The 27,858-nt window shown below is 45.6% G+C and overlaps 1 protein-coding gene across 1 annotated transcript; it reads right to left on the bottom strand.

The window, feature by feature from the left end:
- Nucleotides 1-60: 60 nt before the first annotated feature.
- Nucleotides 61-27,336, bottom strand: ACKR2 (atypical chemokine receptor 2). Its single transcript, XM_053600054.1, has 5 exons — nucleotides 27,302-27,336; nucleotides 25,800-26,027; nucleotides 23,426-23,566; nucleotides 20,876-20,947; nucleotides 61-6,462 (listed from the first exon to the last, which is right to left on the bottom strand). The coding sequence occupies exon 5, from the start codon at nucleotides 6,431-6,433 to the stop codon at nucleotides 5,282-5,284; it is 1,152 nt and encodes a 383-aa protein (XP_053456029.1). The 5' UTR covers nucleotides 6,434-6,462; nucleotides 20,876-20,947; nucleotides 23,426-23,566; nucleotides 25,800-26,027; nucleotides 27,302-27,336; the 3' UTR covers nucleotides 61-5,281.
- Between the last annotated feature and the right edge of the window lie 522 nt (nucleotides 27,337-27,858).

The following is a 27,858-nucleotide window of genomic DNA, read 5'->3' as shown; positions in this document are numbered from 1 at the left end:
CCAGATGGCCTCTATCCCCTCATGCTTCCCAGCACCATTTGTATCACAGCACATCTGTCATTGTTCTCTGTGTCTTGGTTTCCTCCTCCTTCCCCCACCGCCGGCTAGAGCCCATGAGGGCACAGCATCATTCATTCATCTCTGAGCCCCTATTTCCTAAGTGGAGATTAAATTGTAAGAACTGACTTTCAGTCTCAGCTAATTTATTTCCTGTCCCCAAATCATTTCCTGCCCCTCCTTGGCCTAAGCCTTCTGTCATATGAAATGGAGACAATCCCCATTGCCATCCTGCTTATCAGGGCTGGCAAGAAGATGAGAGGTGTTGCTGTCAGAGCTGCAGCTGGCTGACGTCAGGCTCCTGGGTAGGGCTGGGACCAGAGGGGAATGATCCAGGCCTTGCCTGCCCACCCCATTGGAGTTAGAGAGAGGATCTTAGAGAAGGTGGGCCGAAGTAGCAAGGACCAGCCAGGGGGTCTTCTCTCTGCTACACCTATTCTGCATCTCTTCCTGGCCCCTTCCTTTCTGCTGAGGCTGCCTGTTCAGCCCTGAGTTTTCCAGGACAGTAGATCATTAGAGTGGGCAGGGGCCTGAGATCAGGCAGAAGTCTGTCCTCAGATAGCTGTGTGCTCCTGAGCCAGGGCCTTCCTTCCGCTCATGTTAGCAGCCCCAAATGCTGATGTCTGCCTGGAGTCTGACAGAGCTCTGCTGGGCCGGGAGAAACTAGGATACCACAGCCTATTCCACAAGGGCCAGGAGCACAAGAAGACTTAGTCAGGGGCACAGAGGGGAGAAGGGGGCTAGAATGCAGGGTGTTGTCTATGAAAGCTTACCAACAACCTCCCCACACAGCCAGGCCCTGTGCCCAGTCCAATGGGAGTGGGATTAAGGGAATGGGGCCTTCACACATCTCCTTGGCCTTGCTCAGACCTCAGTGCTATTTCCTTCCTTTTCCCCACGTCTAAGGGAATACAGACCAGGAGGCTAACCTGTGGATTGGCTGGGGCCGGGCTGAAGGCCTGAGTCCCCTAAGTCAGGACCAAAAATTCTCAACTGGGAGTGACTTGCGCAGATCTCCAGGGAATTTCATGAACACTAAGGCCTGCTTGAGAACCCCAGAGGTTAAGCCTTAGTGGGAAAGGGGGAGAGGTAATCACAAGGGCACCACCCCACACTCAGTGATGTCCATCCCAGGAAGCAGTGAGAACCTCAGCATTGGGGTGTGCAGCATAGCCCACCTGCTGGCAGGGGAGGGGCCCACGGCCCCTGTGGCTCTGTGCCCTGTGTGAAGACTGCTGCAAACAGTTTTGGCAGGGTTTCAAGGCAGCAGAAAGACTGCAACTCCCAAGGTTGCCTCTGGTCACAACCTGCCCCACCCAGCAGTTCTGTCTCTCAGCCCCTCCTTTATGCACCAAATCTTTTCTCCCTCTCACCTCTTTCCTCGTCAGGACCTAGGTAGAAAGCCTACAAAATGTATTCTCTCCAAGGATAGTTTATAGCAAAGCCAGATCAGGGTGCCTCTCCAGTGGTTGGGATTTTAGGCACCTGGGAAAAAGGAAAGATTTTTTTCCCATAGGGAGTAACTGCTGTAAACACTCACATCATGTTTCATGGAATCAAGGGTGGGCAGCAGCCTTACCTAGGGAAGAGCCCATCTTGCCTCTGAGCCTAAGGGTCTGGAAAATTCTGGCAGCTCCCAAGATCCCTGGGAAAGGTTTGGGCAATGTAGTCAGAAAGCCAAACCTTGCCAGACTTTTGGGCAGACAGTGAGCAGCAGCAGGGACCAAGGCCCAGGCTGGGAAGTGAGATCAGGGTGGAGGAAGCTCTGCTGGCCTGGGCTGTGAGGGCTGGCAAGCTGCTGTACAGGGCACCTAAGAGAGTGAGAGGGAACAATGGGCACCTGCAGCCAGCCCTTCCCCTCTCTTTTGGGCATGAGCTTCAGGGAACCAATTATCATACACTGGTCTTTTGCAAGGAGTACACACTCACACACATACACACACACAAAGACATATAGGAAATCCATGGGCAAATATCCAGATCCACTTGGACACAGTGACACATTCATATCAGATCCACATACATAGCCATATATACTGTGCACAGTCCATACGGCAACACAGACACGTGTGCACAGACTTCCCAGACAGATACACGTGCACACACACATCTACCAGTGCTGCTGTGACAGGCCCTGCCAGGCATTACTTGCCTGGCACACCTTGCCTTATCTTGGCACAGTCAGGGCCTCCGGGCACCTGGGTCCTGTTGTTAGGCCCCAGGCTGTATCTCACCAGCCAGCCTGGCACAAGAACAGAAGTCCCTGTTCACATCTATGTCCTCAATGTCCTCAAACAAATAGCCACCCTCAGATCTAGAGCTTCATTTCCCTGGGGACTGAGGGAGCTCGGAGTCAGTCCTGGCAGGGGCGAAGCTGGGGCCTTAGGGAGAGAGAACTAAAGGCTCCAGAGCTGAGAGAGATGGGGGTGTGGAAGACACAGTGTTTGAAAAACACCAAAGGTAACTCAGCCAACATCAAGGGACAGCTGGGCTCTTGACACATGCACTGTGATGAAGCCATCTTAAGTCCAGGAGGAGAAAAGAAAGAGTGGACAGAATACTGGCCACCTGCTCTCTCCTCTGTCCATCAAACATGCATTCAGAAAATAATGACATCTCCTACATTCTAGGGAGACAAAGGGTGTGCACGGGACAAAGTCCCTGCTCTGGAGCTTACGCGCACCCAGCCCTCTGTCCTCCTGTCCTCTATTCCATCCACCCTTGTGCGGGGCTGTGTCTGGTTGTGCAGGACAGACGAGCAAAGATGTGGCAGATTACACCAGGTGGTCCTATGAGTGGGGAAGAGCAGTGAGAGCCTCAGAAGCTTGAGAGAAGGAGATGTCACTGTGGCTGGGGGCTCTCTGGGGAAAGGTCAGTGGACATGTCAGGGGCAGGGAGGATGAAGAGATATGAAGAGAGAAGCACCCAGGCAGAGAATGTCAGTCGGGAATCTTTAGGTTGCAAGTAACAAAACGTGACCCCACACTACACTGGAAAGGACTTTATTGGTTCATGGTTGAGTCCAGGGTTGGGATGAGCTTCAGCTGGGCCTTGATTCTGAGGTTCAAATGCTGTCCTCAGGAGCTGCTCAGGAGCTGGTGCCACCCCCATCATCTTTGGAAGTTTGGATTGATAAAGGAGAAGCTCCAGATCTCACCCCCGCTCAGCTTAAGTTTCGTGCCTCTGTTCCAGCATGCGCTAGTCGCATTCCATTTCACTGGCTCTGCCTGGGTGGCGTGCTCACCCCTAAAAGAATCACTGTGGCTGGGGGAACACAAGCTGGTGACTGTGTTACCCAAAGCGCAGGGCAGAGTGACCAAGGAATGGTTTCTCAGAGTAAGCCAGATTCAGTTAGATCAGGATGGGGGAACCTGACCGGTCCCAACCACATGGGGGAGCCCACAAGAACAAAGGCCCAGAGTGGGGAACGTGCAGGGAAGTGATAAGGGTGCCTGGTGTCAGGAAATGATAAGGAAATGGAGGAATCTGAGAGCTGGAGGATGGATGGGATGCTACTGCACAATCCCTACCCTTGAAATCAGACAAAGGTTTTGGACTTGATTGTGCAGGATCCGGGGAGACCTGAAAGGTCCTGAGGCTGGCAGACTGCAGTGTTCCTGGGCTGTGAGGAGGCAAAGAGGTAAGGGACTGAAGGACTCAGGGAGTCACCTGAGCAGACACCTGGGGAAGAGCAGTCCAAGAATAGGGCACAGCTGGAATACCCTAGGGGGATGTTCCTGGAATATTTGAGAAACAGAGGCTAGGTCAGAAGTGCATGGGAAAGCCTGGGTTCAGGCTTGTCCATTGTTTTGGACTGAGCTCCTGCACTAGGCTCCAGTAGACCAGACCCAAACAAAATGGAGTCACTCGTATTAAAGTTTCACATTACCAAACCAAAACTGAGTTGTTATCTGACCTTGAAGAAATTGGAAAAGAAGGCTGGGTGCAGTGGCTCACACCTGTAATCCTAGCACTCTGGAAGGCAAGGCAGGCGGATTGCTTGAGCTCAGGAGTTCAAGACCAGCATGAGCAAAAAGCAAGACCCTGTCTCTACTAAAAATAGAAAAACTGAAGCAAGAGGATCACTTCAGCCAAAGAGATTGAGGTTGCTGTGAGCTATGACATCACAGCATTCTACCCAGGGTGACAGGTTGAGACTGTCTCAAAAAAAAAAAAAAAAGAAAAGAAAAGAAAGAAAGAAAGAGATTGGGAAAGAGGGTGGCACTCGTAGCTCACTGGGTAGAGCACCAGTCACTTACACTGAGGCTGGCAGGTTTGAACCCAGACCAGGTCTGCTAAAACAACAATCACAACTGCAAAAACAAACAAACAAACAAAAAAATAGCCGGGCATTGTGGCGGGCGCCTGTAGTCCCAGCTACTTGGGAGGCTGAGGCAAGAGAATCACTTAAGCCCAAGAGTTGGAGGTTGCTGTGAGCTGTGATATCGTAGCACTCTACCCAGGGCGACAGCTTGAGACTCTGTCTCAAAAAAAAAAAAATGGGAAAGAACATTAACAGCCAAATTCCTACACATGCCAGTTTAATCAAGTTCCCTCCAGTGTTATATTTTATTTTGTTATGTTGTGTGTTACCTTATAGTTCAAAGGCAACCTCTGATTTAATCCCTCAAAAAAGTAACCTAAGGAAACCTAACGTCATCCACTGTCTTGGGCCTTTCAAAGTAACTCCAAGATGACCAAGCCACTTTTTGTTCTTTGTTTCTGCTTTCTTCACCCCTTTTCTGTTTATAAAACCAAACTCTTCTGCTCAACTCATTGGAACACTCCTTCTATTTTATCAAATAAATCTATTCCTGATTCAATAACTCTATGGCCTGATTCTAGAATCACAAATAAAGCCAACTGAGATCTTTAAACTAAATTTGTTATAATTTAGTGTTTTGATAGGCTGCTGCTCTGAGGGAGGTAGAAGTGAAGGCCAAGAACTTTGGGATTCCTCTGGCCTCTGGGTGTAGATTAGATCACAGGAGACCAAGAGCTAGGAAGCACAGAGGTTGGCTGGGAAACCAATGCAGCAATCCAGGAGACAAGATGGTGTTCTGGAAGCAAGTGTTGAAAGTGGAGGGAAAAGGTAAGAGAGAGCAAATGCTGCTGGTAGTTAAGAGCTGAGAACTGACTGTGGCCCTTGAAGAGAGTACTTAAAATGGAAACACAACTGCTGGTCCCATCTCCTCTCACCAGACTGTGGAGGGGTCACTCAGGCTTAAGTATTCCCCAGGGCCCCGTTGTTAGGGGAATTCTCAGCCTGCCTCTCCCCAAAGTCATTCATGCCAGTCATCTCTTCCTGGGCGGTCAGGCTGCTGCTCTCTGAACAGTTAGACTTTGAAGACTGGGACATGCCAGGTGCCATGTGCCGTCCAAGCACAGTGGCCAGAAAAGCCTTCAGGTACTGGCGAAAGCGGCGACTGGAGAAGGCATACAAGATGGGGGTGAAGCAGCAGTGAAGGAAGGCGATGCTCTCTGTCACCTGCAGCGCATAGTCCAGATGCTGGCTGACCTTGCAGTCCCCAAAGACTTGGAGGTCCAGCAGTGAGTACAGAAATAAAGTGAGGTTATATGGGAACCACAGCACAAAGAAGGCTACCACCAGGGCTGCAGCCATTCTTAGAGCCCGGCCCTGGCCCGGGGGCCTCAGCCTGACCATGACACAGCCAATGCGTGAGTAGAAAAAGATCATGGCCAGGAGTGGAAGGAGAAACCCGAGGAGGTTCTGCTGGAAGCGGAGGAAGAACTTCCAAGTGGTTCCGTGCCCGGTGAAGTCTGCATAGCAGTTCCACATACCTCTGGGGTTCTCGTGCATCTGTACTAAGACCATGTCAGGGATGGAGACAGCCAGGGCCAGGGCCCACACTATGGCAGCAAGGAGAAGACTCTTGGCCCGGGTCCTCAGCCTGTGGTAAGGCTGAGCGTGGACAATCTCCAGGTATTTGTCCAGATTCATGCAGCTAATAAAAAAGATGCCACTGTAAAAGTTAATGGTATAGAGGGTGCTCACCATTTTGCACAGGAAACTCCCAAAGACCCAATGCCAGGCCACGGAGATGCCCCAGAAGGGCAGTGTCACCACAAACAGGAGGTTGGAGATGGCCAGGTTCAGCAGATAAACCTCAGCCATCTGCCGACGAGGCACATACCAAAGCAGAACCACGAGAAGAAGGAGATTCCCACTTAGGCCCAACAGGAAGATCAGGCTGTAGAAGACCGGCAGGAAGACTTTGCTGAAGGACACCACCGCATCCTTCCTGCAGAGCATGAAGGCCATCTCATCAAGGTAGTCATAGTCATAGAAGAAGCTGCTGTTTTCAGGACTGACATCTTCAGTGGTGAGTGGCAGCGGGGAGGTGATGGTGGCCATGCTGGGAGGATGCACCCAGGCTTGATGTTCTGCCATGGTGTTGGGGGAGAAACATGGTGAGACTCAGCATTGCCTACCATGCTCCAAACTCACTTCTGCTGCTGTCCTGGGACGACCAATCAACTCTCCAAATCTTAGTGCCTTCATTCTAACAAATATGACCACAAGCTTAGGGAGCCCCACTCCACCACTTAATGATTATGTCACCTTGAAGAAGTGACTTAACCTTTCGTATTCAATTCTTTCATTATGGTTTCACTTCCTTATTTTTCTCTCTCACCATTTAGAAAGACTTATAATGTCTTTCGGTTTCTTCTGTATTATTTAGGGATACCTAATCACCTATTTATTGTATCTCCTGACTTTTTCCTCATATGTGGCTTATAATTATATTAATATTTTTTAAATGACAGCTTATCTTCAGTGAGGCTTGTTTTATCCATAAATGTCTAATATGTCTACTCTGGCTTCGAGTTTTCCTTACTTCTGTCGTCTGAGGATTTCCCTTGCTTTTGATAGTTTTTTAAATATTTTATATAGAGATATTTAGTTTTATATAGTTATTTTCATTGACAAATATTTAGTATTTTGGGCGGCTCCTATGCCTCAGTGGGTAGGGCACTGGCCCCATATACCGAGGGTGGCAAGTTCGAACCCAGCCCTGGCCAAACTGCAACAACAAAAAAAATTAGCCAGGTGTTGTGGTAGGCGCCTGTAGTCCCAGCTACTTGGAAGGCTGAGGCAAGAGAATTGCCTAAGCCTAGGAGTTGGAGGTTGTTGTGAGCTGTGACGCCACAGTACTCTACCGAGGATGATAAACTGAGACTCTGTCTCTAAAAAAAAAATTAACATTTTTAAAATATTTTATCCTGTATTCCTGTTTACAGCAGAAACGTGTGATCATCACAATGAGGGACTCAGAACCTACTTCCATTCCTCAGTTTCTTCATCTTTAAAATGAAAATAATAATAGTGCCAATTTCATAACATTCTTGTGATGTTTAAGTGATAATATACATTTAATACATGCAAAGCATGTCCTACAAAGAGTGCCTAGAACAGCAGTCCCCAACCTTTTTGGCACCAGGGACCAGTTTCATGGAAGACAATTTTCCCCTGGATAGTTGGGGGAGGGAGGCAGGATCTGGCAGGAGGCAGAACTTAGGCAGTGATGCAATGGGGAGCAGCCGTAAATTCAGATGAAACTTAGCTCGCTCACTCACTGCTCACCTTCGGCTTGTGGCCCAGTTCCTAACAGTACTGGTCCACAGGCCTAGAACACAGTAGACATTCAATAAATGTTAGCTTATCCTAACATAATTGATGCTATTAAAAATAATAATAAATTAAATATTAGCTTAAATTACTGCTTTGCCCAGAATGGAGTCCATCCTTTCCCCACCAGCCCTGTCTTCTTTCCTGAGTCTGTCCAACTGCTTGGCTCCACCAACTCCTCAGATGCCTAAGACTGAGACATGGCAGACACCTCAGGTGCCTTTCTCATCCCCCTCACCACCACCTTGTGAGTCACCACTTTGAATCCACTTACCTCTGAGTCCCATTAAAATATATATGTGATACTCTTTTGATAAAATTAAGACTAGTGAAACAAACAAAAAAATTTTACTTTGAAAGAGGACAAATAGACGAAAGGGAAGGCTGGGGAATGGCAAGCACCAGATTCAAGGTGGCAGGTGCCAGGGCACGAGAAGCCAGAGTCTGGATGGAGGTGGGGCACAGATGTGAGAAAAGTCACTGACCATGGTCAAGCTTCCTCTGGGGAAGTGGCTTTCCAAGATAGTATCATTTTTCTTTTTTTTTTTTTATTGTTGAAGATTCATTGAGGGTACAAGAAACCAGGTTACACTGATTGCATTTGTTAGGTAAAGTCCCTCTTACAATCATGTCTTGACCCTAAAAGGTGTGGCACATACTAAGACCCCACCCCACTCCCTCCTTCCCTCTCTCTACTCTTCCTTCCCCTACCCCTCCCTCCTTCTTTCTCTCTTTCTACACTCCCCTTCCCCCACCCCACCATGTCATTAATTGTCATTAATTGTCCTTATATCAAAATTGAGTACATAGAATTCATGCTTCTCCATTCTTGTGATGCTTTACTAATGTGTTCATTTCCATCCAGGTTAATACAAAAGCTTAAAGCCTCCATTTTATTTAGTGGCCGAATAGTATTTCATGGTGTATATATACCACAGCTTATTAATCCAGTCCTGGGTTGGTGGGCATTTAGGCTTTTTCCACATTTTGACAATTGTAAATTGAGCTGCAATAAACAGTCTAGTGCAAGTGTCCTTACGATAAAAGGATTTTTTTCCTTCTGGGTAGATGCCCAGTAATGGGGTTGCAGGATAAATGGGAGGTCTAGCTTGAGTTCTTTGAGGTTTCTCCATACTTCCTTCCAAAAAGGTTGTATTAGTTTGCAGTCCCACCAGCAGTGTAAGTGTTCCCTTCTCTCCACATCCACACCAGCATCTGCAGTTTTGAGATTTTGTGATGTGGGCCATTCTCGCTGGGGTTAGATGGTGTCTCAGGGTGGTTTTGATTTGCATTTCTCTAATAATTAGGGATGATGAACATTTTTTCATATGTTTATTAGCCATTCATCTGTCTTCTTTGGAGAAGGGCAAGAATGTCTCTTGCCCATTGATATATGGGATTGTTGGCTTTTTTCATGTGGAAAATTTGAGTTCTCTGTAGATCCTAGTTATCAAGCTTTTGTCTGATTCAAAATATGCAAATATCCTTTCCCATTGTGTAGGTTGTCTATTTGCTTTAGTTGTTGTCTCCTTAGCTGTACAGAATCTTTTCAATTTAATTAAGTCCCATTTGTTTATTTTTGTTGTTGTTGCAATTGCCATGGCAGTGTTCTTCATGAAGTCTTTCTCCAGGCTGATATCTTCCAGTGTTTTTCCTGTTTTCTTTGAGGATTTTTATTGTTTCATACCTTAAATTTAAGTCCTTTGTACATCTTGAACCAATTTTTGTGAGTGGAGAAAGGTGTGGGTCCAGTTTCAGTCTTTTACATGTGGATATTCAGTTCTCTCAGCACCATTTATTAAATAGGGAGTCTTTCCCCAAGGTATGATCTTGTATAGTTTATCGAAGATTAGGTGGTTGTAAGATGTTAGTTTCATTTCCTAGTTTTCTATTCGATTCCAAATGTCTATGTCTCTAATTTTGTGCCAGTACCATGCTGTCTTGACCACTATGGCTTTGTAGTACAGCCTAAAATCTGGTATGCTGATGCCCCGGCTTTGTTTTTATTACTAAGAACTGCCTTAGCTATACATGTTTTTTTCTGGTTCCATACAAAACGCAGAATCATTTTTTCCAAGTCTTGAAAGTAGGATGTTGGTATTTTAATAGGGTTGGCGTTGAATCAGTAGATTGCTTTGGGAACTATAGATTTTAACAATGTTGATTCTTCCCAGCCATGAGCGTGGTATGTTCTTCCATTTGTTAATATCCTCTGGTATTTCCTTTTTTAGGGTTTTATAATTTTCTTTATAGAGGTCCTTCACCTCTTTTGTTAGGTATATTCCTAGGTATTTCATTTTCTTTGAAGCTATGGCGAAGGGAGTTGTGTCCTTAATTAGCCTCTCATCTTGACTGTTATCACCATATAGAAAGGCTACTGACTTGTGGACATTGATTTTATATCCTGAGACATTACTGTATTTTTTGATGACTTCCAGGAGTCTTGTGGTTGAATCTTTGGGGTTCTCTAAGATCATATCATCAGCAAAGAGGGAGAGTTTGACCTCCTCCACTCCCATTTGGATGCCCTTTATTCCCTTGTCTTGCCTAATTGTATTGGCTAGAACTTCTAGCACTGTGTTGAATAGTAATGGTGACAGAGGACAACCTTGTCTGGTTCCAGTTCTAAGAGGAAAAGCTTTCTGTTTTACTCCATTCAGGAAAATATTAGCTGTGGGTTTGTCATAGATAGCTTCAATCAGTTTTATAAATGTGCCACCTATGCCTATACTCTTCAGTGTTCTAATTAGAAAAGGATGCTGGATTTTATCGAATGCTTTTTCTGCATCTATTGAGAGGTTCATATAATCTTTATTTTTGCCTCTGTTAATACGGTGGATAACGTTTATGGACTTGCGTATGTTAAACCAGCCTTGCATCCCTGGGATGAAACCTACTTGATCATGATGTATGACTTTTTTGATGATAAGCTGTAATCTATTGGCTAGGATTTTGTTGAGAATTTTTGCATCTATATTCATGAATGAAATTGGTCTAAAGTTCTCCTTTTTGGATCTTTTCCTGGTTTTGGTATCAGGGTGATGTTTGCTTCATAGAATGTATTGGGGAAGATTCCTTCCTCTTCAATTTTTTGGAATAATTTCTGTAGTATGGGAATATGCTCTTCCTTGAAGGTTTGGTAGAATTCTGGTGTGAAGCCATCCAGACCAGGGCATGTTTTTGTTGGAAGATTTTTTATTGTTTCTTTAATATCAGTGCTTGAGTGTAGCACCTATGGCTTAAGGAGTAGGGCTCCAGCCCCATGTATCAGAGGCGGCGGGTTCAAACCCAGCCCCGGCCAAAAACTGCAACAAAAACAAAAAAGAAAGAAAGAAAGAAAGAAAGAAAGAAAGAAAGAAAGAAAGAAAGAAAGAAAGAAAGAAAGAAAGAAAGAAAGAAAGAAAGAAAGAAAGAAAGAAAGAAAATGTCTAATCTCAGTGCTTGAAATTGATCTGTTCAGGAGCTCTATTTCTTCCTAGCTAAGTCTAGGGAGAGGGTGTGATTCCAAATATTGATCCATTTCCTTCACATTGTCAAATTTCTGGTCATACCATTGTGCCCAGCCTGAATCATCTTTTAATGCATGTTTGTGAGTCTCAGTTTCCTCAACTACAGAATGGGAACCACAACCCCCACTTCATGAGGTTGCTTTGATGGTTCAAGGAGATGAATAGGAAAAGTGCCCAACACTGTGCCTGGTGACAAATTCCATTTTCCTTCTTCCCTTTGCCCTTGGCCAAGTCCTTTGAGCTTTCTATGGCCTGTACACAGAGATGGAAATAATCCTGGCCTGTCCCGTCTAATAAAGTTGAACACACACCTACCTAACAACCCAGCAATTCCGCTCTAAGATATTTACCTGAGAGAAATAAATACATTTGTCCTCATGTATGCAAATGTTCTTAGCAGCTTTATTCATAAAATTCCCACACTGGAAACAGCCCAGACGTCCATCAAAGGAAGAATGGATAAACAAATGATGGCATATTTATACAATAGGATATCACTCGGCAGTAAGAATCAACAAATGGCTGAGATATGCAGCAATGTGGATGAATCTCACAGACATTATATTGAATCAAAGAAGACAGTCATAATAGTACTTATTGCATAATTCTGGTTTATGTAAACTCCTAGAATAGGTAAGGTTGACCTGAGGAACTGAAACCAGACCTGTGGTTGCCTGGGGTAGGGGTGGGAGAACTGACTTCAAGGGGCACCAGGGAATTCTGGGAAGTGATAAAAATATTTTATATCTTGACTGGGATCGTGGCTACATGGATGTGTACATTTGCCAAATTCACTGAAATATATGCTCCAAATCTGTCCATTTTATTGTATTTGAATTATATCTCAATAAAGCTGATTAAAACAAACATAAAAAAAAATTTCTGGTCATAGAGTTTCTGGTAGTATTCAAAGAAGATCTCTTGTATCTCTGTGACATCAGTTGTTATTTCCCCTTTATCATTTCTGATTGAGGTTACTAGAGATTTTACTTTTCTATTTCTAGTTAGTCTGACCAAAGTTTTATCTATTTTTTTTTTTTCAAAAAACCAACTCCTTGTTTCATTAATTTTCTGAATGATTCTTTTGTTTTCAATTTTATTGATCTCTTATTTAATTTTTGATATTTCTTTTCTTCTGCTGGGTTTAGGTTCAGACTGTTCTTCTTTTTCCAATCCCATAAGATGGCTTGTGAGTTGGTTGATGTGCTCTTTTTCTGTTTTTTGAATGTAGGCATCTAAAGTGATAAATTTTCCTCTCAGAACTGCTTTTGCAGAATCCCACAGGTTTTTGGTAGCTTGTGTCTTCATTGTTATTGTGCTCAAGGAAGGTAATGATTTCCTCTTTTATTTCTTCCTGCACCAAACCGTCATTCAACAGAAGATTGTTTAATTTCCATGCCTGTGTGTGGGGTTGAATGTTTTTGTTGGAGTTGAGTTCCACCTTTAGTGCCTTGTGGTCTGAGAAGATACAAGGTAAAATTTCAATTCTTTTGATTCTGTTGAGGTTTGTTTTGTGTCCTAGGATATGATCAATTTTGGAGAACATTCCATGGGGTGATGAAAAGAATGTATATTCTTTATCTTTGGAATGGAGTGTTCTATATGCGTCTATCAAGCACAGTTGTTCTAGGGTCTCATTTAAGTCCATTATATCTTTGTTTAATTTCTGTTTAGAGAATCTGTCCAGCTCTGTGAGAGGAGTGTTAAAGTCCCTTGTTTTTATGATATTATAGGATATTATATTGCTCAGACTGGGTAAGGTCTGTTTCAAGAATCTGGGAGCATTCAAGTTGGGTGCATAAATATTTAGAATTGAAATGTCTTCTTGTTGTATTTTTCTCTTGACCAATATAAAGTGACCATCTTTGTCTTTGACTTTAGTTGCTTTAAATCCACATGTATTTGAAAATAAGGTTGCAACTCCTCTTTTCTTCTGGATTCTGTTTGCCTGAAAAATTGTTTTCTAACCCTTAACTCTGAGTTTTAATTTGTCCTTTGAAGCTAGGTGTGTTTCCTGCAGACAGCAAATGGATGGCTTGTGTTTTTAATCCAGTCAGCCAATCTATGCCTCTTCAGTGGGGAATTCAAGTCATTAACATTTATTGAGATAATTGATAACTGTGGTAGTGTTCTATTCATCTTATTTTGTGAGAGTCCATTGCTTAGTTTTATCTTTTGCATCATTGTGGAAGTTAGGGTCTGTCCTTTAATTGCTGAGTTCTTACTTTGCTGTTGATCCATTGTGATGGTCAGTGTGTAGAACAGGTTGAAATATTTCCTGTAGGGCTGGTCTTGTTGTGGAAAATTGCCTCAATGTTTGTATATCAGTAAATGATTTGATTTCTCTGTCAATTTTAAAACTTAGCTTAGCAGGATATAGAATTCTGGGCTAGAAATTGTTCTGTTTAAGTAGTTTAATGGTAGATGACCATTGTCTTCTTGCTTGAAAAGTTTCATTAGAGAAGTCTGCAATCACCCTGATGGATTTGCCACTGTAGGTCAACTGGTGCTTACTCCTGGCAGCTTGAAGAATCTTTTCTTTTGCCTTGACTTTGGACAGGTTCATCACAATGTGTCCTGGAGAAGCTCAGTTAGAGTTGAGGCCACCTGGGGTCCAATATCCCTCTAAAAGGAGTGTGTCAGAATCTTTGGTGATATTTGGGAAATTTTCATTTATAATATTCTCTAGTATGGCTTCCATTCCCCTGGGACATTCTTCTGCCCCTCTGGCATACCTGTAACTCATACATTTGAATGCTTCATAAAGTCCCATAATTCTGTCAGTGAATGTTCTGTTTTCTCTCTCTTCTTTCCTGCCGCTTTAACTATCTGAGTTATCTCAAGAGCTTTGTCCTCTACCTCTGAGATTCTTTCTTCTGCATGGTCTAATCTGTTGTTGATACTTTCTATTACATCTTTAAGTTCCCTAATTGACTGCTTCGGTTCCTTGAGCTCTGCTATATCCTTTCTATTTTCTTCATATCGTTCATCTCTTATTTGATTCTGTTTTTGGATTTCCTTTTGGTTATTTTCCACTTTATCAGCAGTTTCCTTCATTGTTTTCATCATCTGTATTCTGAATCCCCTTTATGTCATTTCTAACATTTCTTTATAGGTAGAATCCTCTGTAGTAGCTACCTCACAGTCCCTTGTGGGGGTTGCTCTGGACTGATTTTTCATGTTGCCAAGATTTTTCTGCTGATTCTTCCTCATGAGTGTTTTCTTTTATCTGTTTCATTGCCCTAATTTTCCTTTCCTTTTTTTTTTTTTTTGAGACAGAGCCTCAAGCTGTCGCCCTGGGTAGAGTGCTGTGGCATCACAGCTCACAGCAACCTCCAACCCCTCCTGGGCTCAAGCGATTCTCCTGCCTCCGCCTCCCAAGTAGCTGGGACTACAGGCACCCACCACAACACCTGGCTATTTTTTGGTTGTAGCCGTCATTGTTGTTTGGCAGGCCCGGGCTGGATTCAAACCCGCCAGCTCAGGTGTATGTGGCTGGCGCCTTAGCCACTTGAGCCACAGGCGCCGAGCCTAATTTTCCTTTCACTTCCTCTTGCTCTTTAAGTTACCATGCCTCCGGACTAGGGTTTTGATGAGTCCTTTTGGTACAGGACCAGAAGGATGAGAAGCTGCAAGCAGGATTAGACTGAACAAACACACGCAACCACTCGCCAGTTCTCCACTGTTTTTGTCCTTTTCATGAGGTCCAGAAGTCTCTCACTGACTCCCTGTGTCCCCAGAGGGATGTTTCTGGGCAGATCCCACCAGCCAGAGATGCCTGGAGTCTTCTCTCCCCAGTCTCACCATGCCCAGTTGCAAGGAAGCTATTATCGGCCACCATCTTGCTCCTCCAAAGTCTCAAAGATAGTATTATTTAAAATAATTTTCAAAGAGAGCCTCACATGAACCAGTGATACAAGTCTGTCATGAACCAGAAATTATGCTCAGTCCTATATTGTGTGTTCCAGAAAGGGAAGGTTGGAGGGAGCAAGCTCCTGCTCAATGCAGATTGTTGAGAATGGAGAAGAAAGTCTGAGGAGAAGAAAGAAAGGAGACAGAACCAATGGAGAAGAAAGTCTGAGGAGAAGAAAGAAAGGAGACAGAATGGAATATAGAGCCAAGTAGGCAATTTTGCAGAGGCAAAAATAGAGGGGCCCATAGGCAGGTCATAATGGGCCATAAACTGAGAAATGCAAGTAAGTTCAGTCCTGCACCTCTCCATTTTATTTTGTAATCTTTGATTGAAGTGAGCTTGAACTTTTTAATATGTGCAATGCCTGTCTGTGTTTCTTCTGTGAAATAGTTATTCTTTTGACAGGTGGGGTTCCCATTTTATAAGAGGTCTTATATATGGTAAGGATTTTAGCTTTTTTCATAGAAATTGCAAACATTTTCCCAGTCTTTCCTAGTAAAAGATTTTTTTCCTTTTTTCTAGGTAGAACTTTGAAAGAAATGTGACTCAGGCCCTCCGCAGACCCATTTAGCACCTATGATACTATGACCTCACAGCTGTTGGAAATATCAAGTGCTGCTGAGGCAGAACCTCTCCCAAGGGGTCCCTGAGTCCTCCCACTCTGTGAGCCTCTGCCCCACCCTTGGGCTCCTATCCAATGTCATCTGCACCAGTTGTTGGGGAAGTCACATAAACGCCCTGTCTGCACCCCAGGAGTTCAGGCTGGGTGGCTCTATCTAGGTCCCAGCCCTATTCTGACCAGCCTCAGGAATTGCATAGTGCCTTCCTCATCTGGTTCTTTAGGAACCTCCTGTGCATCTGGGGCCTTCCAGCCCTGGGCCCCTACTCTTCCTGGGCAGCACTAGGGACATCCCAGCACATGCTGGTGTTGGGAGTTTGGGGGCAGCTGGAAGCCAAGGCAGAAGACTGAGGAATGCACTTCTCACCTGGGAGTTGCAGTGCTTAAACACCAGCTCTTTTGAGCTGCCAGTGCTGACCTTGGTCTTGACCCAATTTCTCAAAGTCCCTAACTTTTGCTCTAGCAAGCAACCGAGTCCAACAAATGCTTAAATCAAAGCCAAAAGTCAAAGGTCAGTAGGTTCTGGGTTGGTCCAGGCCACCTTTGAAGTTCTCTCTCCACCTAAACACTCTGTCACCTTCCCATTCACGGCCACTAGCACCCTATTATTTTCCCTGGGAATCTTTCCTGCCCTCTGAACAACCATCCGTAATACCAAAGACAGTGGCAACAGCAACCAGCACCCCCAATGTACATTACAGTTGACCAGGCACCTTCACACCCACTGTGGTAGTCCTGTAAGGCAAACTGGGAAGGAGTTGTGAGCCCCATTAACACAGGAGCAAGGCAACTTTTCCAAGGTCACATAGGAAGTCATCGGACAAGCTACATCTGAAACTTGGGTCTTTAGCACTCCAGGCACATGGTGCCTTGTCCGTGGTCTCTTCCCTAGTCTCTGCTCTGCCCTACCCAGTGGTCTCTAAATGGAGTCCCTGAGAAAGGTATAATTGCATCTTACCCTCTGGCTGGACTAGCTGCTGTGTATCCCACTATCAATGCTCTAAGTCTTTACTGAACTCCTGGGAAATATAGCTTCCCTGTGGTACACAGAATAATGGTCCCCCAAAGAGATCCACATCCTAACCCCCAAATTCTGTATGTTACTTTATGTATCAAAAAGGACTTTGCAGATATGTAAGGGTCTTGAGATAGGGAGATTAGCCTGGATTTTCCAGGTGGGCTCAATGTAACTCCAGGGCTTCTAATAAGAGAGTAGCAGGAGGGCTGGGTGCAGTGACTCACACCTATTATCCTAGCACTCTGAGAGGCCAAGGTGAGTGGATTGCTTGAGCTCAGGAGTTCAAGACCAGACTGAGCCAGAATGAGACCTTGTCTCTAAAAATAGCCGGGCATTGTCGTGGGTACCTATACTCCCAGGTACTCAGGAGGCTGAGGCAAGAGGATCACTTGAGCCCGGAGTTTGAGATTGCTGTGAGCTACGACACCATGACACCCTACCAAGGGTAAAAAAGTAAGATTCTGTCTTAAATAAAAAAAAAAAAGAATAAGAGTGGCAGGAAGCTCAGAGTAAGAGGAGCTGTGATGATGGAAGCAGAAGTCACAGTGATGCAGCCACAGTGTGTTCAGGTAGCCTCTGCCTGGGAACAGATTCTCCCCAAGACCTGCAGGGGGAATAGCTTACCTGACCCATTTTAGACTTATCAGCTCTCATACAGTGACATAATCAATTTGCATTATACGAACCCATTACATTTATGGCAATGTGTTACAGCTGCCATAGAAAGTTCATACATTTCCCGTGACCCTTCGTGTCCTCGTAATCTCAGCCTGAGGGAGTGAGAGTGCATCATAGCTACCTCCTTTGACTTATAGGTGGGGAAGTGGAGACTCAAAGAAGGGGAACAACTTGCCCAAAGCACATAGTCAGTAGAGCTCCTGACAGCACTTCAGGTCTCTGTCTACACCTCCCCTAACTGTCTTCTGCCTAGTTCCATTCTGTTTTTCCTTTTTTGCTTTCGCTTTTCCTTATTTCCAAAATTCCTCTGGCTTATCCAGCAATAACTTGAATGGAGGAGTGTTAGTCATTCACATCTTAGTGCAAATTATCAGGTAGTCAGGCAACCTTGGATGAAGGTCTGCAGTGGAAGCTTTGGGCAGTTTGGAGAACTACATAGAGGCTGGAGAGGGAGGCTTCAAGGAAGAGGGCCAGTGGGGAAAGGTCAGCCTCTCCTACAGTGAAGCCAAGGGCACAGAGGCAAAACACAACTTGTCTCTGAAGCAGTAACATTATCCTTTTGGCAAATTCTTGAGGCTGCTGGCCTAGGCTGGCCACAACTTCAACTTTGAAGAACTTCTTACTATAAAGTAAGGTCTCCTCCTGAGGATCTGGGGCTCCCAAGGTCTCTCTGAGCAGTTGCAATTGAGGTGACAAGAAGGAGGATATTGCTAAACATGTCCAGATGAAAAGGCAGCCATGTCAGTCAAACTCCTAGGAACTAAACACTCATATGTAATTTTCTCATTTCATTTTCACCACAGTTCTGGGAAGCAATACTATTATGATCCCCATTTTCCAGATGAGGAAACAGGCTTATAAAGGTGAGGTGCAATTATCCATAGCCCCAGATTAGCAAATGGTAGTCCCGGGACTGGATGGCCCTAAGAACACAAGGTGGAACTGGTGACCCGTGCCCTTGGCTCCCCCTTTCAGAATGGACAAGACTTGCATTTGAAGGAAGAGGCTCTAATGGTAGGACATCTTGGCTAAGAAACTAGTGGCAAAGAAGACCCAAAGCCAGTGGTGTGCTAGAACTGGCCCCTGCAGACTGCGTGAGAGCCAGTTGCATGGCATTTTGGAGGCATTAGACATTTGATCATGGAATTAGCAAGTCTGCATTCAGTGATGTAAAGGCAGGTTTTCGTCCACCTGTGCCTGACCTCTCTGTTATGTACCTCTTCCAAGGCCAGAGGGCGTTTCACACTGAAAACTGTGGTCAGAGTATGAATCATTTCAGGACTTTTGCCTTAATGTTTCCACCCACAGCTGGGCCAGGAACCCAGAATGGGAAAACCACAGTCAGGAGCAGAGGGCCAGAAGGGGGGCCATCTCACACCAAGCCAGGGAACAGTGCAGACCTTGGGAACCCATCTCTACCCCAGTTCTCCCCAGGTGAGAGGACAGGTTGGAGAGGACAGGTCGGGTCACCTCCCCTGAGGGAGGGGTTGTGAGGGACAAGAAGGAGAGGCTGCACCAGCTGGAGGTGGCACTTGAACACAGCTCTAGCAGAAACAGTGGAGCTCTGGGTTGATCACACTCATGGGAATATTTACACCATGGAAAATGCTATAAATCTAGGCTTTCCTCTCCTCCTGTGCCATTCCACCTCCTCTGTATCCCAGTCCAGAGCTGGTTGTTAAACCTATAGTGGCACACTCCTGATCCTGCCCCACAGGCCTGAACAGGCCCCAACTCACTGTCCCCCACCCTTTGCGTCTGCCAACATCTTCCCTCTCCCACCTTACACATGAATTCCACAGCTACCTTCCCCCAGCCCAGGCCCCTTAAAAAACGAGGTCATGTGGAGATACCCTCTGGTGCCAGAAACACACACATGCAGAGTGTACTGTTCATAGTGCAGCTGATAAAACATGCAAGCTAGTCAAACAAACAAGGATGAACGTGACCCCCTGAGGCCAAACCCACTTTGGGAATTCATATTCGAAGAACACTGTTTGAGATCACTTCTAGAGAAAAATAGTTTTACTGGCTTCTTTAGAATTTAGAATGCACCCTAAATGCACCCTAAATCCCATCTTTAAAATGCACCCTAAATCCTCCCAGAAGCCTGCCTGGGCTGCTGGCCTAGTGAACCCCCTGCCCCAGCCTCCCAAGCACTCAAAGAAGGTCACTGCTCAGCCTTTATGTCCACCTTCTGGAAACAAAGCCACCTTTTAAAAATCACCTGCCTGCCTTACAACTGTGCTCTCAGGACTTGCCAAAACAGCACTGGCATCTGAGAGGCATTCAACAAGCGATGGTGGAATTAATCCGCAAAGCCTCCTTTCTCCCTCCCTACTCTTCTCTCCTCATTTTTCCCTTTTCTGGTTGTCCATCTCCTCACCAGTGCCCTGTACACAGCTGAAACAAGATCCTCCTTCTCCCAGTTGTTTCCTCAGCCTAGCCATCTCTGTTCCAATATCCTTGGAGCACATGGAGTCTGTGACCACAGAGCGTGATCAACCCAGAGCTCCACTGTTTCTGCTTGAGCTGAACTGTTCAAGTGCCACCTCCAGCTGGTGCAGCCTCCCCAACCTGTCCCTTACAACCCCTGCCTCAGGGGAGGTGACCCGACCTGTCCTCTCCGACCTGTCCTCTCACCTGGGGAGAACTGGGGTAGAGATAGGTTCCTAAGGTCTGCACTGTTCCCTGGCTCGGTGTGACATGGCCTTCCCCTCTGGCCCTCTGCTCCTGACTGTGGTTTTCCCATTCTGGGCTCCTGGCCCAGCTGTGTGTGGAAACATTAAGGCAGAAGTCCTAAATGATTCATACTCTGACCACGGTTTCCAGCTGTGAAATGCCCTCTGGCCTTGAAAGAGGTACATAACAGAGAGGTCTGGCACAGGTGGACGAAAACCTGCCTTTCAAATCAGCCACGGTGTTGGGATCTCTCTACTTTCTTCCTCTTGGGCTTGAGGAAATACCAGATATTAAACTGTAATGGCATGAATAACAATAATAACAACTCATACAGTCCTGACCATGGGCCAGGCTCTTTTCTCATGATGAATTCCTTTCATCCCTGCAGTAACACTATCAGGCAGATAGTATTATTACCTCTATTTTACATAGAGAAGGTTGAAACACAGAGAGACTAAGGAACTTGCCCACGGTCATATTGCTAGTAAATAGCTGAGCTGGGATTTGAACCTAGGCCCAGAGTCCAGGGTAGCTCATTATAAGACTGGAGCAAGGAATGGGATGAGAGATGGAGAGGTAACAAGAGACCAGGCCGCCACTGATTAGAACACCTGAATGGAAGGCTGCTTAGAGGGTTGATGGCCACTGAATGGAAAAAGAAGTGAGAGCCTCACATGGGAGACAAGAGGAAAGAAATCTAGGGCCTTGAGAATGGCACAGTTCAAGCAGGAACTTCTAGATGACTCACCAGCCCAGGGCTGGAGCTGGGTCTCCACTTCACTGGTCGGTTTGGGGTATTCTTGGGCTTAAACCGTCAGACCTCCAGCCCAAGACAAAAGCAAGGATTTTATCAGAGCTCTTGACTTCCACCAGTCTTCTCATCCATAAAATAAGTAATATTTATAGTGGGGGTGAGGATTCAATCTTACGTAATCATAATAACACTACTATGAGCCCCACCCTTGTGCCAGACCTTGGGGTAAGGACTTTAAATATATTAACTTATTTAATCTTCTAATTTACATTATAGATGTAAATATTTTTATTAGCCCTATTTTAGAGCTGAGGACACTAAGGCACAAAGAGGTTAGGGAACTGGCCCAACATCACAGAGCAATTGAATAGTAGAGCTGGTATTTGACACCCAGTGTCTATGCTTTTAAATGCAAGATTTACACTACCTTTCAAAGAAAATGACAAACAAGCTAGGATCCCCTCTGCTGAGCTTCAGATATAATAATGTACTGACTGCTCACAACAATCTTATAAGACAGGCCTCATTTTACAGATGAAAAAACCAGACTCAGAGAGGGAGGGTAATGTGCCCAAGGACGCACAGCAAGTACATGGCAGGATTTCGCATTAAATCCCTGCAGCTGGCTCCAGAGTTGGAGCTCAGGAGTTCTGCCCATGTGAGCCCTTTCCTCAGACTCCCCTCTGGGTGGTCTGCCACAAGAAGCATTGTATTCGGATTAAATGTGATTTATAAAACACAATGAAAATAAAAAGTAATCATTCTGACACTTACATAGGCCCTAATGTACTTCCTGAGGCCCTTTTATATCCTTGCTAGATCTTCCTGGCTCCCCTGGGAAGGGAGAAGCAGGAATTGCCCTACTGGTTTCATAGGAAACCCAGGGCCACACTACAAGCCAGGCAGAGCAGGCCCAGACCATTGGGCAGTCTCTTGCTTACTTTTTTAATGTATTATTTTTCCTAATTATAAGTAATTAGGAAATAAATATTTCCCTATTACAACAATTAGGAAATAAATAATACAAAATAATTTATATTCAATGTAAAATACAGAAATAAAGTGGGGAAATAGAAAACAGGAAAAAAACATTCTCCCACGATCCTACCCCTGCAGAAATAACTTTCAGGAACATTTTAGTGTATCTTGTTTGTTTTATGCCCAGAATCTTGTCAGCTGCACCCACCCTCATGGATTGATGGAACCACAAAGTCTAACTGGAAGGGAGTGGCCTTGCCTGGTCCCCAGCAGGGTAGGGGTCCTCTTGCAATCTCTTGCCAGACACAGCCACCTCCTATTCCTGGGATCGTGAGGCTCCCCTGCTCCCCACGCTCCATGGGACTCCACATTGTTCAGTGTTTCCTGGCTCTTGTCAGGAGATGTTTATGATGCTGATAAAATCACGAGAGTAACCCCTCCTTCAAAAGCTTATTTCAGAGCCCAGCCTTTCAAGGAGCTGCTGCTGCAAAAGGTGTGATTTTCATGTTTTTTTCCCAATCATTTTTAGATATTTTGGGTTTTGCCTTCCTTGTCACTGCCCGAAATATCCCCACAAGAGCTCCTTGCATTTGGTTTCAGCACACTGCTGGGTTTAAAACGAAAAACCCCCAACAGCCCCCAGAAGGGCGGCACAACTACCTCTCAAAGAATGATGCACCCAAGTAGAGTCAACAGAATACTAATTAATCCGATTCTTAATGGCTGTGTAACCTTGGGCTAATTATTTAACCTCTCTGAGACTTAGATTTCCTATAATATGCCTCCCTCATGGAGTTTTGATAATAAACTGAATGCCTGGCATATAACTATTGTTTTCCTCCCAAGCCCTAAAATAAATAAATTCTTTAGTTCAATGACGTTTAGCTCAGGTCTGGGTGCATAGGAGGAGATCTGGGAATTGCTTTTTTTGTTTGTTTGTTTGTTTTGTTTTTATTGTTGGGGGTTCATTGAGGGTATACAGAACTAGATTACACTGATTGCCTTTGTTAGATAAGGATCCTCTTATAATTGTGTCCCACCCTGGGGACTGTTTGGATCTAGAAGTGTTGAAGCAGAAGGAGGAGGCTGGACATAGGGGGAGTAAAGGAGGATAGGGCCCCTGCGGAGAGGTGGATGTGTATAAAAAGAGACAACAGAGCTGTGGAACTTTGACCCCGGGAGGGAGGCTCTTGAAGACCATCTTATCTGCCCCATTATCTTACTGCCAGGGAGGGTGAGGCACAGAGAGGGAGAGGAAAGTCTGAAGTCACCCAGCCAGGTCTGAGAACCAACTCTCAGAGATGTTCGGAATCCAAAACTCCAGTTCTCAGAGATGGGGTCAAGAAGGGGAAGAGGCCAGCAGTCTATTTTTCTCCCCAGATGCTAGGAGCAATTGCTTCACCATTTGCCCTGGAAGGAAAGCTCTATACTGACCCCTTCTAGCACCAGCCTCTTCCCGGCTTCGGTTCCCACTCCCCAAGCCACTGGGTCCAGTGTCTCCCTGTGGCCCCTGGCAAGCCCACCCTACCCTGAGTATGCCATAACCTTCCAGCCAGAGCAACTTACCTGAGAATGTCTACCCTAAGCCTAGGAGCAGAGCTGCAGCACCGGGGTCCTCTTCCTCCCACGAGTGCAAAGGGAGTGTGATTCTTCTCTGTAAGCGCTTCCTCTCTCTGGACAGCAGCTTGCACATTTCCTGCTTTTTGGCTGGAGCAAAAAGCAACCCTTTTCCTCTGTCCTAGTCACAAGCTGTTTCTCTCACTGACAAGTGAGTCAAGCTCAAATGACCCCCCACCCCACAGAGCAACCTCAGGGATGGTTTAATTATTTTGGAAACCATGTGTCCCCAACCACCCCTCTCTGGAATCTTTCCCCAGTAGCTGGGGCCAAATCCATTAACAGTTCATTCCAGCCCTCCAGGCCTTAGCCTGCTCTGTCTAACTGGACATATCCTTCAGACATATGTCAAATGCTTCCCTGCATTACCTGCAAAGATCCTGTCTTCAACTCCATTCATCCTGGACTTCTTCCCAGAACGATCTCACCCCCATCTTCCCCACCCCTAAACTCCACCCAGAGTCTCCTTCTCTGGACATAACTCTCTCCAAGCAGCGCTGTGTCTGCTACACCCACAGTGTGTCAGCAATAGTCTCATCTCCTGACTTTCCAAACCATCTTCCCTCTTTCCCACCCTTCATTCCCCCAACACCATGGCTTATATCTCTGTATAGTCAGCTGCCTGTTTAGTTGTCTACTCTCCCACCCAGTCAGTAGCCCCCAGAGCAAGGACCATACTTGACCCACCAGCCCAAGCCCAGGGCAAGCAGGAGCAGAGACTGACTGAATGTATGTGTGTATATGATGCACTGCCCTGGCACGAGCTTAGCAGAAAGGATCCCCCTCCCCCATATCAGCCCCTGTGGTCCAGCCTCTCAGCCACCTCCACCTCCAGCCCTATTGCCTATTTGACACACAGCAGGTATTTGGTAAATGCCTGTTACAGAGAACAGTTCAATGCTAAAACCTGGACTCTTTCTTCATCCCCTCCCCCCACCATTTTGTACTTCTTTATTTAAAAATAATTTTTACGCTTGCAAAAATAATGCACAAGAATCCTATACACCTGTCAGCTTCCCCTGATATTAATATCATACATAATCACAGTACTGTATAAAAACCCCAAACAGGAAATTAATATTGACAGAATACTATTAAGTAATCTAGAGACCTTATTCAAATTTCACCAACTGTTTCATTAATGTCCTATATCTGGCCCAGGAGCTAAACTGAAACACTACTTTGCATTTGGTTTTCTTTTCTTTCTTTTTTTTTAGAGACAGAGTCTCACTTTGTCACCCTCAGTAGAGTGCCCTGACGTCACAGTGCACAGCAACCTCCAACTCTTGGACTTAAGTGATTCTCTTGCCTCAGCCTCCCAACTAGCTGGGACTACAGGACCCTGCCACAACGCCCAGCTATTTTTTGTTGCAGTTTGGCCGGGGCCAGGTTGGACCCCGCCACCCTCGGTATATTGGGCAGGCGCCTTACCCACTGAGCCACAGGCGCCGCCCTTGCATTTGGTTTTCACGTCATAGTCTCTGTTCTGGGACAGCTCCTCAGTCTTGTTTTGACTTTCATGTCCTTGACAGTTTTGAAGAGTGTCAGCCAGTTCATTTCTAGAATGTCCCTAAATTTCAGTTTGATGTTTCTTCATGATTAGGTTAAATTTATATATTTTTGGGAGGAAAATACTTTTTCCCTACTTTTGTATGGAAAAGGTCACATGCTCAGGGCCTTCAGCTACTGGAGACATGACTGTATAATCACAGAAGTGATCTTGTGTCCTCAGCATACATATCATGTGTCTCTTTCCTGGTGATGTTAACTGATCAATTGGGAAGGTGGTATGTGCCAAATTTTTCCAATGTTACATTACTAATTATTCCTTTGTAATTAATGAACATCTGTGGGGCGATACTTTGAGACTTTGCAAATGTCCTATTTCTCATCACATTTTTTCCCACTAATTTTAGCATCCATTGATACTTTCTGTTAATAATTATTAAAGTGGTGTTTGTCAAATGGTGAATTTCTATTTCCATCGTTCTTTCTACACTTATTAATTGGAATTTTAAGTAAGAAAGAGTTGGCCCTTCTCCTTATTCATTTATGGATATTAGTATGAACTCATGGCTACTTATTTCATTACTCTCATTACTGATCTTACTGTTCAAGTTGTCTCATCCTCTTTAAAAATATCTCAACACATCTGCTTCCTATTAAGCTGATATTCCCAATGGGATGTAGCCTGAGGCCAAGTTACCCACCCTCAGTGTCACTCTCCAGCGTCAGTACACCCAACACTCCCCGGGGAGTACAGGACAGGTGGTGGGCGGAACTCAGAGCCTTTGACATGCAGCCAGGTTTTTCTGGTACTCACTGAGGCATCTTCCTAGCAAGGGCTGGGTCTCTTCCTGGAATAGGCAGGTTGCAGTCAGGGTAGTCCATCCTAGTCTACTTAGCAGGAATTCAAGGAAGAGCTGAGCCCAGCCAGGTGGCCCGAGGTCTTTCCCCTGCCGTCCAGTCAGGTGCCCTTTCTCCCTCTGGCACCACCAACCTCATGCCCTGAGTTGCTCCTTCTTGAGTCTGCCCTGGTGCAGGAGAGTTGCTGAAAACGCAGGCGGCAGTTTGGCAGCATGAGCCCCAAATCTTACAAAATTTGCAGAGGAAATGCCCTCCACCCTCCCAGTGGTTACCAGCTGTTCTCCATCAGCCCCAAGGAGAGCCGAAGTACAGGGCAGTGCATCACAGCAACAGAAACTTGAGTCAAGGAGAAAGGAGATCTCTCAAAGCGGGCTGGAGAGAGGAGCCCATGAACTCACCTTGCTGTCTCTGAGACATGCAAGGATTCTGTTTCTGTTTGCCCTGGGAAGGGAGTGTACCCAGCCTCTGAGGTTAGGCAGCCAGATGCAAGGGCCTCTCCCACAGGCTACAATGCCACTTCAACTTCCGAATAGAGACATTAAAATCTGTACTTTATATTTTTAGCAGGCTGGACACATCTATGGTTATAGTGAAAAGTGGTGACACATTTTTGAAACACCTGCTTCTCTCTTCAGTGAATCTCTCACAGATTGACTCTCTCACAGATTCACCCTCCACCACCCTGCTCCAGGCCCACCTCCTTCTGGAAGCCTTCTCAAGCCTCCCCAAGCCTCTTCAAACCTCTCCACACTTCCCTGACCCCTGCTCTGAGCTCCCTGCTGGAGTCTGCAAGGGAAAAATTGTTCATGGGGAAATCTGTCTCCCTACCAGACTACAAATTCCAGGCTCATCTGCACAGACTACCTGGCACTGTCCCCACACAGAGCTGGAGCTCAAGAGACACCGGCTAGCGCCAGGCAAGGTGGCTCATACCTGTAATCCCAGCACTTGGGAGGCCGAGGTAGGTGGATTGCCTGAGCTCACAGGTTGGAAACCAGCCTGAGCCAGAGCAAGACCTGATCTCTAAAAATAGCCAGGCATTGTGGCAGGCACCTGTCATCCCAGCTACTTGGGAGGCTGAGGTAAGAGAATCGCTCAAGCCCAAGAGTTTGAGGTTGGTGTGATATGTGACACCATGACACTCTACCGAGGGCTACAAAGCAAGACTCTGTCTCAAAAAAAAAAAAGAGAGATAGAGAGACATCGGCTGATGGGTTTGCCAGCATAGTCCAGCCAGCACTGGATAAACCAGCTTTTTGATGGGAGAGGCCTGATGTGGCCCTGCCTTGTTCTTTCATTCTCTGTCTCTTTTCTCCATTCTTCTGTCTTTCTGCGGAAATGCTTACCCCTTTCTAGCTGAGCCCATGATGGGTTCAGTCTTGTCTTTCTCTAGGGCCTTCAAATTCTGAATTTCTAAACTACACCTGAGAAGCCTGGTTATTACCCATTTTTACTCACTTTGATTAGATGTTGTGCCAGAATCTCAGACGGACTGCTTCCTATCATGCTCCATTGGCGGCACAACAGGAAGGAAATGTTGTAATGCCGTTCATCTCACCTGTTCCATTTCCTCTTTCCACACCACCCTTCCCGCTGGCCCCCTCTGGCCACTCCAGACTTGTGTTGTCTCTGCTCTTGCACGTCTGCCCAGGGTCACATGCTCAGGGCCTTCAGCTAAGGAGGGATGTGTAACTCTCTCCCCAGTTACCAGTCCCTTGCCTTGGTACAAATGTATTTTTTTGAAATCAATGTATTTATTTATTTATCAAAATATCTTCAAGCATATATCTATTACCTGTTAGATTAATAGAATGGTTCTCTGAGTGTCTTCCCGGTGGGTTAGACCAGGCCACAGTTGTCACACCTATTTTGTAGGCAGGGTTGCCAAGGCTCAAAGAGTGAAAGTCTCCTGCCCAGAAACACACAGTTGATTGGAGCCACCTGGGCTTTCTGACTCCCTTCCCAGTATTCTCTTGCCTACTCTCCTTGTGAATATTCTGTTTAATTCTTTGCTC

Source organism: Nycticebus coucang, chromosome 8 (genome assembly GCF_027406575.1).
Source record: "Nycticebus coucang isolate mNycCou1 chromosome 8, mNycCou1.pri, whole genome shotgun sequence".
In the NCBI taxonomy this organism is placed as follows: Eukaryota; Metazoa; Chordata; class Mammalia; order Primates; family Lorisidae; genus Nycticebus; species Nycticebus coucang.
Note: the sequence above shows the minus strand (reverse complement) of the source record. Positions and strands in the feature narration are given on the sequence as shown.